Source organism: Staurois parvus, unplaced genomic scaffold (genome assembly GCF_062004578.1).
Source record: "Staurois parvus isolate SC_StPar_1 unplaced genomic scaffold, SC_StPar_1.0 ptg001062l, whole genome shotgun sequence".
Classification (NCBI taxonomy): Eukaryota; Metazoa; Chordata; class Amphibia; order Anura; family Ranidae; genus Staurois; species Staurois parvus.
This window is the reverse complement of record NW_028318858.1, coordinates 2,355,569-2,372,621: the sequence shown is the minus strand read 5'-3', so window position 1 is coordinate 2,372,621 and position 17,053 is coordinate 2,355,569. Positions and strand designations below refer to the sequence as shown.

Below are 17,053 nucleotides of genomic sequence, written 5' to 3'. Positions count from 1 at the left end.
CCCTGTACTCCATTATAGTGATATGACATGTATACAGTAATGTATATCCCAGCTCCCCTGTACTCCATTATAGTGATATGACATGTATACAGTAATGTATATCCCAGCTCCCCTGTACTCCATTATATGACGTGATATTGACATAATGACATTATAGTGATATGACGTGTATACAGTAATCATTACTGTATACATGTCATCGCTATAATGAAGTACAGGGGAGCTGGGATATACATTACTATGATTACTGTATACATGTCATATCACTATAATGGAGTACAGGGGAGCTGGGATATACATTACTGTATACATGTCATATCACTATAATGGAGTACAGGGGAGCTGGGATATACATTACTGTATACATGTCATATCACTATAATGGAGTACAGGGGAGCTGGGATATACATTACTGTATACACGTCATATCACTATAATGGAGTACAGGGGAGGGGGGATATACATACTGTATACATGTCATATCACTATAATGGAGTACAGGGGAGCTGGGATATACATTACTGTATAAATGTCATATCACTATAATGGAGTACAGGGGAGGGGGATATACATTACTGTATACATGTCATATCACTATAATGGAGTACAGGGGAGGGGGGATATACATTATTGTATACATGTCATATCACTATAATAGAGTACAGGGGAGGGGGGATATACATTACTGTATACATGTCATATCACTATAATGGAGTACAGGGGAGTACAGAGTACGGCGGTGGAGAGGGTGTCTCCTCTCAGCGGAGGAGAGAGGATCTCTCCTGCACCTGTCCCCTCGGTGGCGGTGCCGAAGAAGCCGGAAACCGTAAATTGGAAACTGGAACTCGGCTTCACAATGAGGCTTGGAGCGCAGCCGCTCCATCATCTGTGCTCACCGCTCGCCGATAGAAAATTTCTCCTCGCATTTGGCGAGCAGCTTTTTCAAGCCCTGCTCTAAGTAACACGTCTAAAAGTTTTTTTAATTTATCTACACTCCCCCTGTTAGGAATGGACTGGCCAGCAATGGTGGGACTCACCTGCCTTTTGATCTGCAGTACCAGGGCTGGCCAGCGGGTGCTCCCAGCAATCAGAGACTCAACCTTTCAGCCAGCTAACACCTGGAACTGATGATGCTGGGGTATTTAAGGGATGGCCAGACTTGCAGACTCTGCCTTGGTGTTGTGTTTGTCCTGGGCCCTGTATCTGTCCTGCATCCTGTTTCTGTTCCTTTGCTGACTTCTCCTGCTCTGATCCTGGCTTGTGACCCTGACCATTCCTCTGTCTGACCCTCTGTACTATGCTGCTTGCTACCTGCTGAACCTGGCCTGTGACCCCGACTATTCTCCGCTTGCTCCCCCTGTACCTACCTGCCCAATTGATATTGACCCGGCCTGCCTGACGACGCTTGCTTGTATATACTGTTATCTGTGGGTGGTTTGGTTTGGTTTGTTTGCACTGTATTATGTTTTAGTATTGCACTGCGTTTATGTTTGTACTGTTAGTGTTAATAAATTATATTGTTTATAACATATCTGAGGTCTGCGTTTCCCTGCTTCAGTCACACACCTCTGGTCATACCTGGGAGCCCTGACATTACACCAAGGCCAATCCTGACCAGAAGTGGCTGCACAGGGAAGCCATCTTGGCTTGTTGATGGGAAGGATGGATCTAGATGAGGTTGAGTATTTATCTCTGCTAGTGCTTGATGACAGAGAGTATGCTTATCAGACTCTGAAGGAGTATACCCGGGATGAACTGCTAGAATGTATACGGCTCGCTCATGTTCTAGTAGATCAGGGCACAGTTTTCTCTATGGTGCAGCCATTGATTCAGGTTTGTGTTGAGTTGGTTTCATCTGGTTTCCCCGAATGTAGGGATGAATTTTTGCCACCTTTTAGTGCAGACCAGGTAGAGTCCCTGGTGTGGTTATTAGAGGATGATGTGGGTTACTTTCTGGAGCGTTATTCCACATGTTCACCACAGACACTGAGAGATTGTATAAACGCAGTGCAGTCATTGACCAGACAGACTTTGTGTAAACTCAGCTTTGTTCAACCCCTACTGCAGACATGGACAGGTTTGTTGCACCCAGCCTCAGTCAGCTTACAAAGACCCAGTCCTGCTTCTAACTCTACTCCTGTATTCCCACCAGCTCCTCCAGTTACAGCCCAGTATACTTGGCTATCTACCGCATGTCAGTACCCTGTTCCCACTCGCTGCACCTACCCTGCCTTTAACCCTGTAAAAAAGCCCTCTGTAGCAACTGCTCCCTCTCCTGTTCCATCCTCCAGTTCTTCTCTGTCTCCAGCTGCTCCATTCGTTTGCAGACCTGCGTTTACTTGCAGTGCTCCAGTAGTTAAAACCAGAAAAAAGCGAAAATTCTTTCCAACCAATACCATCCTGCCAGTATCCAAACCGGTGAGCCTGCCTTCCGTGGTTCAGACTGATGCCTGTACGCGGCCTGAAGCCTCTACTCGGCCTGAAGCCTCTACGCGGCCTGAAGCCTCTCCTCGGCCTGAAGCCTCTCCGCGGCCTGAAGCCTCTACGCGGCCTGAAGCCTCTACGCGGCCTGAAGCCTCTACGCGGCCTGAAGCCTCTACGCGGCCTGAAGCCTCTACGCGGCCTGAAGCCTCTCCGCGGCCTGAAGCCTCTCCTCGGCCTGAACCCTGTACGCGGCCTGATGCCTGTACGCGGCCTGATGCCTGTACTCGGCCTGATGCCTGTACTCGGCCTGATGCCTCTACTCGGCCTGAAGCCTCTACTCGGCCTGAAGCCTCTACTCGGCCTGATGCCTGCATTCAGCCTGATGCCGCTACTCAGCAGGATGAACTGATCCAGCCCGACGATCCTATTAGGCCAGTTGACTCGATGCCCGCTGTTGATCCAGATGATCCGGTACCTGATCCAGTGCCCGCTGTCGTGCCAATTGACTCAGAGCCCGCTGTCATACCTGGTGACCCGGTGCCCACTGCCTTGCCAGATGACGCGGTGCCCGCTGGCAAGCCAAATGACCTGATGCCTGGTGACCCAGTGCCCGCTGTCATACCTGGTGACCCGATGCCCGCTGTCGAGCCAGACGATCCAATGCCTGGTGACGCGGTGCCCACTGCCTTGCCAGATGACCTGATGCCTGGCGACCCAGTGCCCGCTGTCATACCTGGTGACCCGATGCCCGCTGTCGAGCCAGACAATCCGGTACCTGATGCCCCGGTGCTCACTGTCGTGCCTGTTGACTCGGAGCCCACTGCCTTGCCAGATGACGCGGTGCCCGCTGTCGAGCCAAATGACCTGATGCCTGGTGACCCAGTGCCCGCTGTCCAGTCAGACGATCCAATGTCTGACCCAGTGCCCGCGGTCATACCAGTTGACTCGGAGCCCACTGCCTTGCCAGATGACGCGGTGCCCGCTGTCGAGCCAAATGACCTGATGCCTGGTGACCCGATGCCCGCTGTCCAGCCAGACGATCCAATGTCTGACCCAGTGCCAGCGGTCATCCCAGTTGACTCGGAGCCCACTGTTGTGCCTGGTGACTCGGTGCCCGCCGCCCCGCCTGGGGGCCCGAGACCTGTCGTTCCGCCTAAGGGCCCGAGACCTGTCGCTCCGCCTGGGGGTCCGGCACCTGCCACTCCGCTTGAGGGCCCGAGACCTGTCGCTCCATCTGGGGGTCCGGCGCCCGCCGCTCCGCCTGAGGGCCCGAGACCTGTCGCTCCACCTGGGGGTCCGGCGCCCGCCGCTCCTCCTGAGGGCCCGAGACCTGTCGCTCCACCTGGGGGTCCGGCGCCCGCTGCTCCTCCTGAGGGCCCGAGACCTGTCGCTCCTCCTGGGGGTCCGGCGCCTGCCGCTCCGCCTGAGGGCCCGAGACCTGTCGCTCCACCTGGGGGTCCGGCGCCCGCCGCTCCGCCTGAGGGCCCGAGACCTGTCGCTCCAGCTGGGGGTCCGGCGCCCGCCGCTCCGCCTGAGGGCCCGAGACCTATCGCTCCATCTGGGGGTCCGGCGCCCGCCGCTCCGCCTGAGGGCCCGAGACCTGTCGCTCCGCCTGGGGGTCCGGCGCCCGCCGCTCCGCCTGAGGGCCCGAGACCTGTCGCTCCAGCTGGGGGTCCGGCGCCCGCCGCTCCGCCTGAGGGCCCGAGACCTATCGCTCCATCTGGGGGTCCGGCGCCCGCCGCTCCGCCTGAGGGCCCGAGACCTGTCGCTCCGCCTGGGGGTCCGGCGCCCGCCGCTCCGCATGGGGGCCCGGTGCCTGTCGCCCCGCCCGGGGGCCCGGTGCCTGCCGCCCCGCCCGGGGGCCCGGTGCCTGCCGCCCCGCCCGGGGGCCCGGTGCCTGCCGCCCCGCCCGGGGGCCCGGTGCCTGCCGCCCCGCCCGGGGGCCCGGTGCCTGCCGCCCCGCCCGGGGGCCCGCTGCCTGCCGCTCCGCCCGGTAATCCGATGTGCCTCTGCCCGGAGTCCTGCCCGATGTGCCTCTGCCCGGAATCCTGCCCGATGTGCCTCTGCCCGGAGTCCTGCCCGATGTGCCTCTGCCCGGAGTCCTGCCCGATGTGCCTCTGCCCGGAGTCCTGCCCGATGTGCCTCTGCCCGAAGTCCTGCCCGATGTGCCTCTGCCCGATGTGCCTCTGCCCGGTGTGCCTCTGCCCGATGTGCCTCTGCTCGATGTGCCTCTGCCCGGAGTCCAGCCCGGTGTGCCGCTGCCCGGAGTCCTGCCCGGTGTGCCAGTCTTTGATATCCCGCCAGTTGCCAGACCCGGGCGGTGGAACATTTTGCCCAGCTAGGACTGTTTGGAGCGTCCTGAGGCCGCTCCTTGAGGGGGGGGTACTGTTAGGAATGGACTGGCCAGCAATGGTGGGACTCACCTGCCTTTTGATCTGCAGTACCAGGGCTGGCCAGCGGGTGCTCCCAGCAATCAGAGACTCAACCTTTCAGCCAGCTAACACCTGGAACTGATGATGCTGGGGTATTTAAGGGATGGCCAGACTTGCAGACTCTGCCTTGGTGTTGTGTTTGTCCTGGGCCCTGTATCTGTCCTGCATCCTGTTTCTGTTCCTTTGCTGACTTCTCCTGCTCTGATCCTGGCTTGTGACCCTGACCATTCCTCTGTCTGACCCTCTGTACTATGCTGCTTGCTACCTGCTGAACCTGGCCTGTGACCCCGACTATTCTCCGCTTGCTCCCCCTGTACCTACCTGCCCAATTGATATTGACCCGGCCTGCCTGACGACGCTTGCTTGTATATACTGTTATCTGTGGGTGGTTTGGTTTGGTTTGTTTGCACTGTATTATGTTTTAGTATTGCACTGCGTTTATGTTTGTACTGTTAGTGTTAATAAATTATATTGTTTATAACATATCTGAGGTCTGCGTTTCCCTGCTTCAGTCACACACCTCTGGTCATACCTGGGAGCCCTGACACCCCCACTAACTCCACTAACTGTGGAAGGGAGTTCCACATCCTTTCCACTCGAACAGCAAAGATCCCCTTACACAGTTTGGGATTGCACCACTTCTTGTCCAACTTCATTGTGTGGCCACATGTCCTCTTTAGAGACCCTTTCTTCTTAATGCTAGAATTGCTATGTAAAGATTTGTGTGCTGGTGTCATTGGAAGAAATTGTGCCCCATCGTTGGTATCAGTGGGCACCATTGTTGGCGTCATTGGGAGGCATTGTGCCCCTTCATTGGTGTTAGTGGGGGGAATTATGCCCCATTTTTGGTATCAGTGGATGAAATAGCGCTCCAAGGGCCAGATAAAAACAAGAATAGGGCCGCATCTGGCCCCCTGGCTGCAGTTTGGAGACCACTGCTCTAGAACATTCAGAAAATTTGACATTAACCACCACCCTCTGGAAACACTTCTGCAACTGGTTTTCTATTCAGGGACATACAACATCATCAGTGTCCAAAAAAACATCCCCTCTGGGTGATCAATGTACTTTGCAGGGATTTTGACAAACTGTTGCAGATCCCTATCTGGTTCTGCCTTGAAGGAAAAAAAAAAAACAATTTGTTCCACTTTGTGTCTTTGAATAATAATTCTGAATGGAAGTGACTTTTTCATTAATAATCAGCTGATCCACTGGCAGGATTTTAATGAGGAAAGTTGCAATGTCAACATTAACCCTTTGGGAGAATCTCATGAAAATGACAGTGTCAGTGATTAACCCCTTGGGAGTATCTCACCAAAAATGACATTTTTGTTGCAGAGGATGCATAAAATCTGACTTGCATCTTAGTGCAGACTTCTGGGAAAATCAGCGAGTCAATCACACAAGCAGGAAATGGCATTTCTGGGGAAATTCTGTACACCATCTGTGTAGGGAATGCCTCCAAGTTGCCACATTGAATTGAATTTTACAGAAAAGTACAGCACCACAGATTGAAAAAGAGTGGCAAATTTTCTTGTTCAAACATTTTATTGATTTAACAGGGAAGAGTAGAGTAGATGAGACAATAGAGGTATACATTTCTCATACAATAAGTTATTCCAAGGGTACAAAATTGGATGTCCGAAACAGTAACAAGTGAAAACCAATATGTGAGGGATGTGAGGGGGGGAAAAATAGGGGAGGGTATGCGGCTAAGAGGAGGAAAACGTAGGATTTGTGGGGGGTGGTACCAGTGTAGCTTGAAGTGTTTGTTATAGAATGAGAAGAGAATTATCAAAATTAGGCGGTAGAAAGTGTTCTACCCCAGGGGATGGTATCTAAAATTGTGGCTTCTACTTTTGCGTGAATCATAGGCTGGGTTACCTTATTTTGAACTTCTGTTACGTTTAGCGAGGGAGATTTCCAAGATTTGGCGATTACCTGTTTGGCTGCTGTGGTAACTTGCAGGATAAGTTTAAATTGTAATTTTGTGATATCAGGTTGTCGTAAGTTAGGTAGTGCAGTTAGTGGGCTAGGGTGGAGGGTTTTTGCACTTAGTAAAGAAAGCATTCTAAAAACTTCCGTCCAGAAACCTTGGACGGTTGGACAGTCCCATGTATGGAAAAAAGGGCCCAGGTCTACGCAGCCTCTGAAGCACGCCGAAGGGTAGTTGGGGATGTACTTCGCTATTCTTGCTGGTACTAAGTACCAGCGGGTCAGGACTTTGTAAGAGAGAGGCAATTTTTAATAACATTCAATTATAATATGGCTCATGTAGCAATTGTATATGCCGTATATATATATAATTTTTTCTTCTTTTTGTGCTCTATTTTTTCCTCGTTTGTGGTGTTTCTCTTTAATTTACATATAGTAAAATATTATCAATAAGAACGGTGTATTATTTTATATGCTTTTCAAGTAACAAGTTCTTGATGCACTTATTTGTACAGGTGAAGGAAGAGATGGAAATCCTTGTAAGGGACAAAGGTGTCAACTCGTTTAAGATGTTCATGGCCTACAAGGACTTGTACATGGTTCATGACATTGAGCTGTTCCAGGCATTTACTTGCTGCAAGAACATTGGGGCCATCGCCCAGGTGCATGCGGAGAATGGCGATTTAATTGCAGAGGTAAAAGACTTTAGAATAAAGATGGTACAATAATGACATCTGGTGGATAAACTAAGAATTACTTTTATACAGTAGCAAAATAAAAAAAATAAATGTGGTCATAAAATTCTTCTGGGTTTATATTTAAAGCTGAACTCCAGGCAAACTGCCAAATACACAGAAGAAAATCATATGTAGTACTGCCTTTCCAATGGATTTGTAATTCTGTTCAGGCATTTTTGTGATTTAGGCACCATGGACAGCACAGCCAGGTTTCTGACCTCACTTTTTCCAATATAGTTTTAATGGTCACCATTCTTCTTTCTCGGCATCTTGATAGATGCAATATATCAATACCTGGTAGGCTTACAGTCCGGCTCCTTCCAGATTGCAGTGCAGAAGTTTACTGAATGCTAATATAAAGGGTCTATTCACACCAGATGTGCTTGCATGCATTAATCAATACATTGTAGTTCACACCAGTGCACCATCTTGATGTGCAATGTCCTGCACTGAAAAAAAATTAGAACATGTCCTACTTTTTCTAAGCACAGCGCATGCATACGTATGTAAGTGCACCACAATGTAAACAGTCTATTGAAGATTCCTTTACAAATAAAGAAGAAAGAAGAAAAGCCTAACTATATGTATTCTTAAAAATCCCCTCCCCAACGTATCCTATGCCTAACTTGTATACCAAACTGATAAGAGGCATGGAGGAGCTCCGCTATGAGGAAAGATTAGAGGAACTGAATTTATTCTCTTGAGAAGAGGAGATTAAGGGGGGATATGATCAACATGTATAAATACATCAGTGGTTCATATAGTGAACTCGGTGTAGAGTTATTCACCCTGAGGTCATCACAGAGGACAAGGGGGCACTCTTTACATTTGGAGGAAAAGAAATTGAATCTCCAAACATGGAAAGGTTTCTTCACAGTAAGAGCTGTGAAAATGTGGAATAGACTCCCTCAAGAGTTGGTTCTGGCCAGCTCAGTGGATTGCTTTAAAAAAGACCTGGATTCTATCTTGGATACACAGAATATAACTGGATACTAACGTTTATAGGTAAAGTTGATCCAGGGAATATCCGATTGCCTCTCGGGGGATCAGGAAGGACTTTTTTTTCTCTACAGGAGAAAATTGGATCATGCTTTGCTGGGTTGTTTGCCTGGATCAACTGTGGGTATAGGATTATAAAAAATTTTTTTTTTTTTGGTTGAACTGGATGGACGTTTGTCTTTTTTCAGCCAGACTATTTATGTATAAAAAAATATATTTACCTATTTTCAGTCTGCTTGAATCTGGTCATGTGATCCTGTAAGCTCTGTGTAAGGGAGTGCTCGACAACAACTGTGAATTCTGGGAGCCATGATGTCACCCATAGGCTCCCATAGTCCAGCCATTGTCAGCGTTCTCTTCTCTCCGCTGCAGCATCCACTCACTGACACCGGGGAAATGGAGCTGCAGGATCAAGTGACCCGACCCGAGCTGATTAAAAACAGGTAAGTGAACAGATCATTTATATGCAGGCTAGGCAGGATATGTAGGAAGGGGGAGGGAACATTTTATAGAATAGATATAGTTAGGTTTTTCGTCCACTGCAATGAAGCTTAAAAGGAAAAAAAAACAGCAATGCAGCATAGCAATGCATTGCAATGCAATTACATGCGCTTAATGCATAGATTGCAGTCTGAATAGAACCGCAGAGTCCAATATCTGTACTAGCTATATTTAAAGCTAAATTCCATATAGATTTTAAAAGGACAATATAATCCAGTTATATATTCCTTAAATGTATTTATATGTAGAACTAGCACATCTCCATAACTATGTCTTAATGGCATCCTATACTGCAGTACTCAGATAGGAAGAGACTATGCTCTTCCCCAATCACAGCTCCATGACTCTGGACATTATTGTCAGTTAAGAACTGAATATTTTAAGGGAGAACATACTGATCACAGGAGTGGCTGATCAGAATATTTTAGCAGATAATATAGTCCAAATATAAATGTTGTAACTGTGTGTATACCACTTACCTGAAGTGCAGCTTTAAAAAAATAATGTCTGATATTTCAATGAGTACATAACACGAAAAAATTGTAATCTTTCAAATTTGCACAAAGTTTATAATTTAACCTGTTTTGCCACCTTTAGTCTTATGCAGGGCAGAGACAAAGGGTGGGCAGGAGGGGCGGCTGCCCTGGGCACTGTGGTATTATGTGAGGTTGGGGGGCACCACAAGGGAGGGGATTTGTGTTGGGAGGGGGAATTTGGGGGGCAGCAGGAGGTAAGAATTGTTCTAGGAGGGGAAATTTGGGGAAATGTGCTAGGAGTGGTGACTTGGGGGTGGGGGATTTGAGTTGGAAGGAGGGAAGAGGATTTGTGCTAGGAGGGGAATTTGTGCTAGAAAAGGTATGGTGGGGGGAGGGGATTGGTGCTAGGAGGGAAATTTGTTTAGGTGGGGTGGGGAGGATTGTGCTAGTAAGGATGATTGGGGGAGGGGGAGTATTGTACTAGGAGGAATCCTTTGGGAGGGGGGATTTGTGCTAGGATGGGTGATTGGGGGAGGGTAAATTGTAGCTGGAGGGGGGATTTGAAGTGGGTGGAGAGGATTTGTGCTCGCAGGGAAAATTTGAGGGGCAGCGGATTTGTGCTGGGGGTGGGGGGTGGGAGCATATGGGGAGAGAGAGAATTTGAGCTGAGGGAGTGGGCAAAGATTTGTACTGGGAGGAAGGATTTCACCAGGGGGGCACATTTGTACTGAGAGGAGGGAGAAGTTATGATTATGGGGTACGCTTGCAGACTAGTGATTGATTTCTTTTTTGGGGGGGGGATTTTTTCTGACAGATAATGCTCAGAACATTGTGGGGGGTGCAAATTGGCATGTTTGCCCTGGGCTCTAGCTGACTTTATCCTGACACTGGTCTTATGAATAGGTACCCTAAAATGGAACTCCAGTTTGTGCAATATTTTTCTGTAACAAAGTGTCCTTGCTATCTCCTACTGATACAGGACCTTTGGGGTTAAGTCATTTTTATTGCTGTTTGTGTTTCCAAAGGGGAGATTTCCCCTCCCTTCCTGTCTGGGTACAATGTTGTCACTGGGACAGACCATGAGGAGGATGTTGGAACAAATGCATATTTCCTTATTGTACATTGCAGGATACAGAGCAGTCCTATTATTCCTTATTCACAGTGTTATGCACCATCTACAGGCGATTGCACACTGGAAAAAGGCCAGAAGTCCCCTCCTGTATAACCCCTTCCATACAGAAAGGTGCGCAGTTTTTGCCAGTACTTGAATGTGATGGTCACTGCTGTGTGATTTTCTACACAACAAGGCCAGATTCTCTAACAATTCTTTCATGATCTAGGAGACTGGTTGGTATCCGGATCCATCTCCATGGCTATCACTGCTCAGCAGAACGGTGCCTGTTCCCTGCATCGGATGCAAAGTGAGGATGGCCTGTAATGTTGCCGATCGTCACTAGACCTTGTATATACAGAACACAATGCAGTAGAAGGACAAATGTCTTTTCCAGTAGGGTGCTATACAGGTCCAGAGCAGTGAACCCAAACTGGAGGATGAAGTAATTGAAAGGCCCCCTGAGGCACAGCCCACTGTGAAGACTGTTCCCCTTTTTGAAGGAGATGTGTCCTGCAGCAAGAGTGGAAAGTGCCGCTGTAGTCTGCTGGTACCCCTGGATGGCAAGGCCCCTCTCCCTCTTTGTGGCAGATGTATTGTGACTAAAACCTTTCTTGTCTGGTAAAAGTATTTCCAGTTTTTAAGGATGCTTCTGACAATTATCTTGAAACCTTTTCAAGGCATCTTTTGCCTTGGAGGATACCGCATTGCAGATGGCTATTGGTGTCTGCCAGAGCCTTAATGTTGCAATAAGATGTCTGTCCAGGGGACTAGATTCCACAAGCAGTGAGACTGACTTGGGTGAACATCTGGTGGATTCTCCTAGGGCTCCTTGATTTGCTGTGGATGCCCTGAGGGATTTCACAATTTTGGGAGATTTTACATTTGGGACTTTTGTTTATACACATGTGCAGGATTCTTTTGCTAATGTGTTGGTCTATAGAATTACCCCGCAAGAAGGTGTTGGCAAGCTTTCATTTTCATGGGTAATGCTTGTTTGGACCTCCAAGGCGAAGCCTCAATCCTAGCTCCATGAAAAGTCCAGGACGTCCAAGCCAGCAAAATTGGACTCTAATGCCTCCTTCTAATGAAGCCCCCCCCCCCACACACACACACACACACACACACACACACACACACACACACACACACTTGTTTTGATGTGTGGGGGTGTTTGCAGGCTTTTCAGGAGGTATGGCAGAGGAAAGGGGAAGATAAGTCGGTCCACTGTACATTTGCTCATGCTTTCAGGCTGTAATTCTAATTTTTTTTCCCATGTGCACTTTATGCTTTCGATTGTTACTATGAATCTGAAAAAAAGAATGATGCTTTTTCAGGCTCTTCTTCTGTCCCAAAGAGTGATCATTCCAGTTCCAGAGAATGAAAGGTTTCACTGTTTCTATTTTAACCCCTTTTTGTGGTTCTGAAGACAAATGAAAATATTTGTCCCATACTGGATCTCAAGTATCTCAACAAGTTTCTCCAGGTATGAAAGTTTTGAAAGGAAACAGTGCATACGGCGGTAGCCTCTCTCCATTCAAGGTATTTCCTGGCATTAGTGAACATAAAGGATGCTTATCTACATCCAAATCTTTCCTCCTTATCAGAAGTTTATTCGGTTTGTGATGGAGGACCAGTATTGTCCATTTGTGTCTCTTTAAGAGCCCTATATTTGTAGCCAGAATTAAAGACCTAGGGGATGCCTGTTCTGGGGCACCACCTGGATCATCTGCTTCTCAGTTGGATCTGTTGGCATCCAGGTTCAATGTAAAACAGGACTGGTGGACTGTCCTTGGACTCTTCCACTTCAACAAGACCTCCTCTTGCAAGGTTTGATTTTCCATCCTTCTTTCAGGTCGCTGGCTTTAATGACATGGCTATTGAAGCGAGAATCTTGAAGGACAGGAGAGAGTCTGATGCGGTTATCCCCATGCTTTTGAGAGCCAGGAAGACTACTTCAAGGAAGATTTATAGCTGTATATTGGCCTTTCTCCAGATGGAGGTTTATTTGTGACTGCCCTTGAGTATGATCAAAGGGCAGATTTCCGCCTTGGCAGTCTTGTTTCAGAGGCCGTTTACTTCTCATTCCTTGCCGTTAGAGTGTCAAGTGTTAAATTCTTCCAGTCAGGCCACCTTCGACTCATGGGATCTTAGGCTTGTTCCTTCTGTCCTACTTGATTTGAGCCTATTCATGAGCTTCCCATATTGTTTTTTGACAGGGAAGGTTGTGTTCCCGGTTGCCATTACTTCGGTTTTGGAACTAGTGTCTCTTTTTTGCAAGGAGCCATTTCTGAAACTCCACTGTTTTTTACCTTTTTTTTTTTCCAGGCCTCAGTCACCAGGGTACAACACCCTCTACACTTTAGATGGGGTTCAGGCTATCGGGATGTATCTGAATATAACAGCTGACGTCAGACAATCAGACTCTCTATTTGTTTTTCCCAAAGGATGAAAGAAAGGTCACGTGGCTGCCAAGTCTTCTATTTCCCATTGGATTCATCAGATTTTCTCCCAAGCTTATGATTTGAAAGCAAAGGCTCTGCCTTTTGCAGTGATGGCGCATTCTACCAGAAGTGTCGGTGACTCCTGGGCTATCTGTCATCAAGTTTCAGTGGCTGGAGTTTGCAAGGCCACAACCTGGTCTTTGATTCACACCTTTACAAGAATTTCCAGGTGGATATTAGACCCAGTGAGGAAGCAGCCTTTTGTCTCAGTGTTTTGCAGTCTGCTGAGTGAAATTTGTGTTGGCTATTGAAAAGTAGAGCTGCTCTATGTCCCATGATGTGCAATAAAGAAATCTGGATTTTTAACTTATTTGTAAAATCTATTTCTTGGAGTACATCAGGGGACACAGAGACCCTCCGCTCTATGTTGGGGTGTATGGCTTTCTACAAAACTGAGGACCTTTCTATGGGAGGGGTTATATAGGAAAGGACTTCCTGTCTTTTGCCAGTGTCCAAACACCTGTATAACCCAGTAAGTAAGGAATAATAGAGCTGCTGATGTACTCCAAGAAATTAATTGTACAGATAAATCAAAATCCATTTTTCAGTAGTTTTTTAGACAGGGGGAAGGCTAGCATCTCCATTTGTTTCTTTTGAATCCAATCTATGTCCCTGTTGAAGATTTCCCCTCACTCACTGTCCCAGTGATACTATTGTCACCAGGAAAGGAAATGAAAGAAAATTATTTCAATGGAGTCATACACAACAGTAAACACCTTACAGGAGTCCTAACCTCAGACCACTTATAGGGTGAATTACATACTGGGAATCTGTTTTGTTGTAATCTTCAGCTATGGGCTCTCTCCATTTACACATATTAATAGACCATTTACCTTTGAAGGGAGCAAAGAGAATGCTGTCCCTGGGAATTACGGGTCCGGAGGGCCATGAATTGTGTCGCCCAGAGGAAGTGGAGGCTGAAGCTACTCAGAGGGCCATCACTATCGCCAACTCAGTGAACTGTCCACTCTTTGTGGTTCACGTGATGAGCAAATCCTCGGCCAAAATCATTTCAAATGCCCGGAGGGAAGGTAAACTCTCTAAAACAATTGTAGTCTCCATATCTTAAAGCATATATAGTATAATATATAGAAAAATGTAATAATAACTGTGGTTCAGTAAGTTCAATAAGTCGCTTTTTGGATTTAAAATGAACTACCGAAATCCCTAAATACAACCACTGGATTTCTATTTGCTCTTTTTGCAATGAAAGACTAGCTGATATGGCTGCTGTCAACTATCCATAAAAACAAACCCTTAAAGGATTAGTCCACCTTGTGGTAATTTTTCATGTTACACCTTTTTATCAGGTATTATGTGAAACGTGGGGATTTACTACAACTGGAGAGTGAATATCTGGTGCAGATCTGCAAAGAAACCAATCATTTGGTTTCCTGCAACCATGGGTTGTCTGTCCTAACAAAGCATTAGATATCAAGGACCTGGGGGTTAATGCACTTAAAAAAAGAAACTGTTCCTCAGTAAGTCCCCCGAATGCACATTGCAAGCTATTTTAAACAAGAAAACCTGCCTATTCTGCTTTAAAGAAACAACTAGAAGAAATACATTTTTAAAGTTGTTTTTGGGTATGCTGTGTGTATGAGGACACATAACAAACATATATCAGGGTTTCTCAAATTTCACTGAAAAGGTGAAAGTACAATATATTTGAATTGGTATTAAACCCCAAAACAAAAATGTAATATAATGCAGCTTAATTGTCAGGACAGCATTTATTTTCTTTTCCTAGGCTTTATTCCCTCTGTTTTCACTTGGTGATCTATCCAGTAATACACCTCCTTTATTAGAGTGCCCCCACTCTGGATGAAGGAGCAACAGAGACACCTTTGGACAACAGTATTGTCAGTTAAGGGGGAGGGGAGTGTTATATGGACTAGCAGATTTAAATACACTAACACATTGAATAAAACTGATCATTGTAAGAACCCCTGACAGTGTTACATAGTTTTTCTCATTTCTGTAACTGATATATTCTGCTGGAGAGCTTGTTCTTTTAAAAAAAGCAACAAACTTACTGGTCAGATCACCAGGTTAAAATAGTATAAAGCCTAAAACCTGGTAAGCTGCAATATAATAAATGTTTGCTTGCCTCATGTAGACCACTGATTGGATTATACTATTGAGTTTTCTCAGCAACCAACATTTGTTACTATGTACTACATGACTTCATAATATGCAAAGCTTTTCTATAGCTTTCTGATGTTTATATGTGTTCTGCTTTTTATAAATAAACATCAATTGTTTACAAAAAATATAAATGTTTGCTTTTGGGTTTAAAACCACATTAAAAGTATTACTAAACCCACAACAGTAAAATCAGTCTGTATTTGCAATAAAGCATGCTTGTTATACTCACTGTGGAATCTAAAGGGTTAATCCTCTGCACTGTGTAAAAAGGCTGTTTGATCCTGTCTTCTCTGATCCTCCCCTTTTTCTACTGTCCCCATTCCATCTGCTGATAGTACAGAGCTCAAGGAGACACTCTGCACATGCTCAGTTTAGTATGTATTGCTAAAGAGGTATTTTTTTCTCTGGGAGGGTACATGTGATCAGCACAGGGCCAATAAGCGCTGTCCAGACAGAGGGTCAGGGGTTATGCAGCCTCATAGGACAGTTAGCAGAATGAAAACTCCTCCAAGCTTTAACCAGTGCTTGGCCAGACACTGATAGAAGTCATATATCATAGTCATATGCTATATACTGCTGAAGAGAAAAGGTATTCAACAGTTTATACTAAAATAATAGCATTTCCACGTTCAGTGGGAGACCAGATATAGTGAATGCTGGGTTCTGGGTTTAGTAACACTTTAAGTGATATCTTGTTGTCCATGGTCCTGAATATTTGCCCATTCTTTATTCCGGCTGCTGTCCAAGGTGCTGCAGAAAAATCCTTTGGAAAGCACAAAGGACGTAATGGAATCGGCGCACAATGTTTACCTCTGAACCTCTACAAAATGGATCATATTATCTATTAGAATACCTTGCTATTAGAGCATTGATTCAGCAAAGTCTACAACTTTTTGAGTGTCATTAGTAGCTAAAGACTACTGTTGTCGCAGATCCAAATATATCATAAATGTCTCCTATACCGGGATTTAAAGGTTTTAGATTATGAGCTGCACTTAGTTTCTTTAATGTAGTTAAATAAAGCACACTGCAATCCAGAATATTGACTTATTAACATGATGTTCCCGAGCTGAGGCAGCACTTCTGAAATCTGTAATATCATAATGGAGATGTCTTTAATCTGTCACCAGAATATTTATATTAAAACCTGGAATGTAAATTAAACATCGCGACAAAGCTGGATATTGGATTAAAGCTAAACTCCAGGAAGAAAGAAATAAAAATGGCAATTAATGCTACAAGGTGTAATATGTATTCCTTAAAGCAGTATTAAAAGTGTTTTTGGATGCGGTGTAAGTAACTTGGTATCAACCCTTCAGCTCTAGGAGCCAATCAAATTCTGCTCCATGACGTGCTGGCAATAATGATTCTTACAGAAGAGATGAGCAGAGTGAGCAGAGGTAGTAGCTTATTAGTTTGCTGTTGCTCCTTCATTGTCCAATCATAGGCTGGGAGCACTAAACAATATCTTTAATCTCTAAAAATAATCAATACACATCCACTACTTAATGTAAAACCAGCATTTCATATTCCTGATATGTGCCTGCTGTACCATGTACTTGTATGAAAAAATATTCTGTTATCATTATATGTATTGCTTCCTTTGTTTGAAATCCCTGGTGTTCCTGTCAGTCCTGCTTACCTATTAAAAGCTGGCCACACTAAGCATGAGAGCACAGCGTGGTCAGATTTCTAGCTGTGGTCAGAACTGAGCCTGCTCTACTCCAATTATCAAACATGTCCAGACATGCCCCTCCTGCACAGCCATTCACTGGTAAGACCAGTG

At 46.2% G+C, this 17,053-nt stretch overlaps 1 protein-coding gene across 2 annotated transcripts in view; it reads left to right on the top strand.

Annotated features, from left to right (window-relative positions):
• DPYS (dihydropyrimidinase) overlaps positions 1 to 17,053 on the top strand; it is a 112,476-nt gene that overhangs the window by 47,309 nt on the left and 48,114 nt on the right. For both annotated transcript variants that reach the window (XM_089658346.1, XM_089658347.1), the window contains exons 3-4: positions 7,307 to 7,486; positions 13,961 to 14,150. In XM_089658346.1, the coding sequence (XP_089514472.1) occupies positions 7,307 to 7,486; positions 13,961 to 14,150 (370 nt within the window). The remainder of the gene's footprint in view (positions 1 to 7,306; positions 7,487 to 13,960; positions 14,151 to 17,053) is intronic.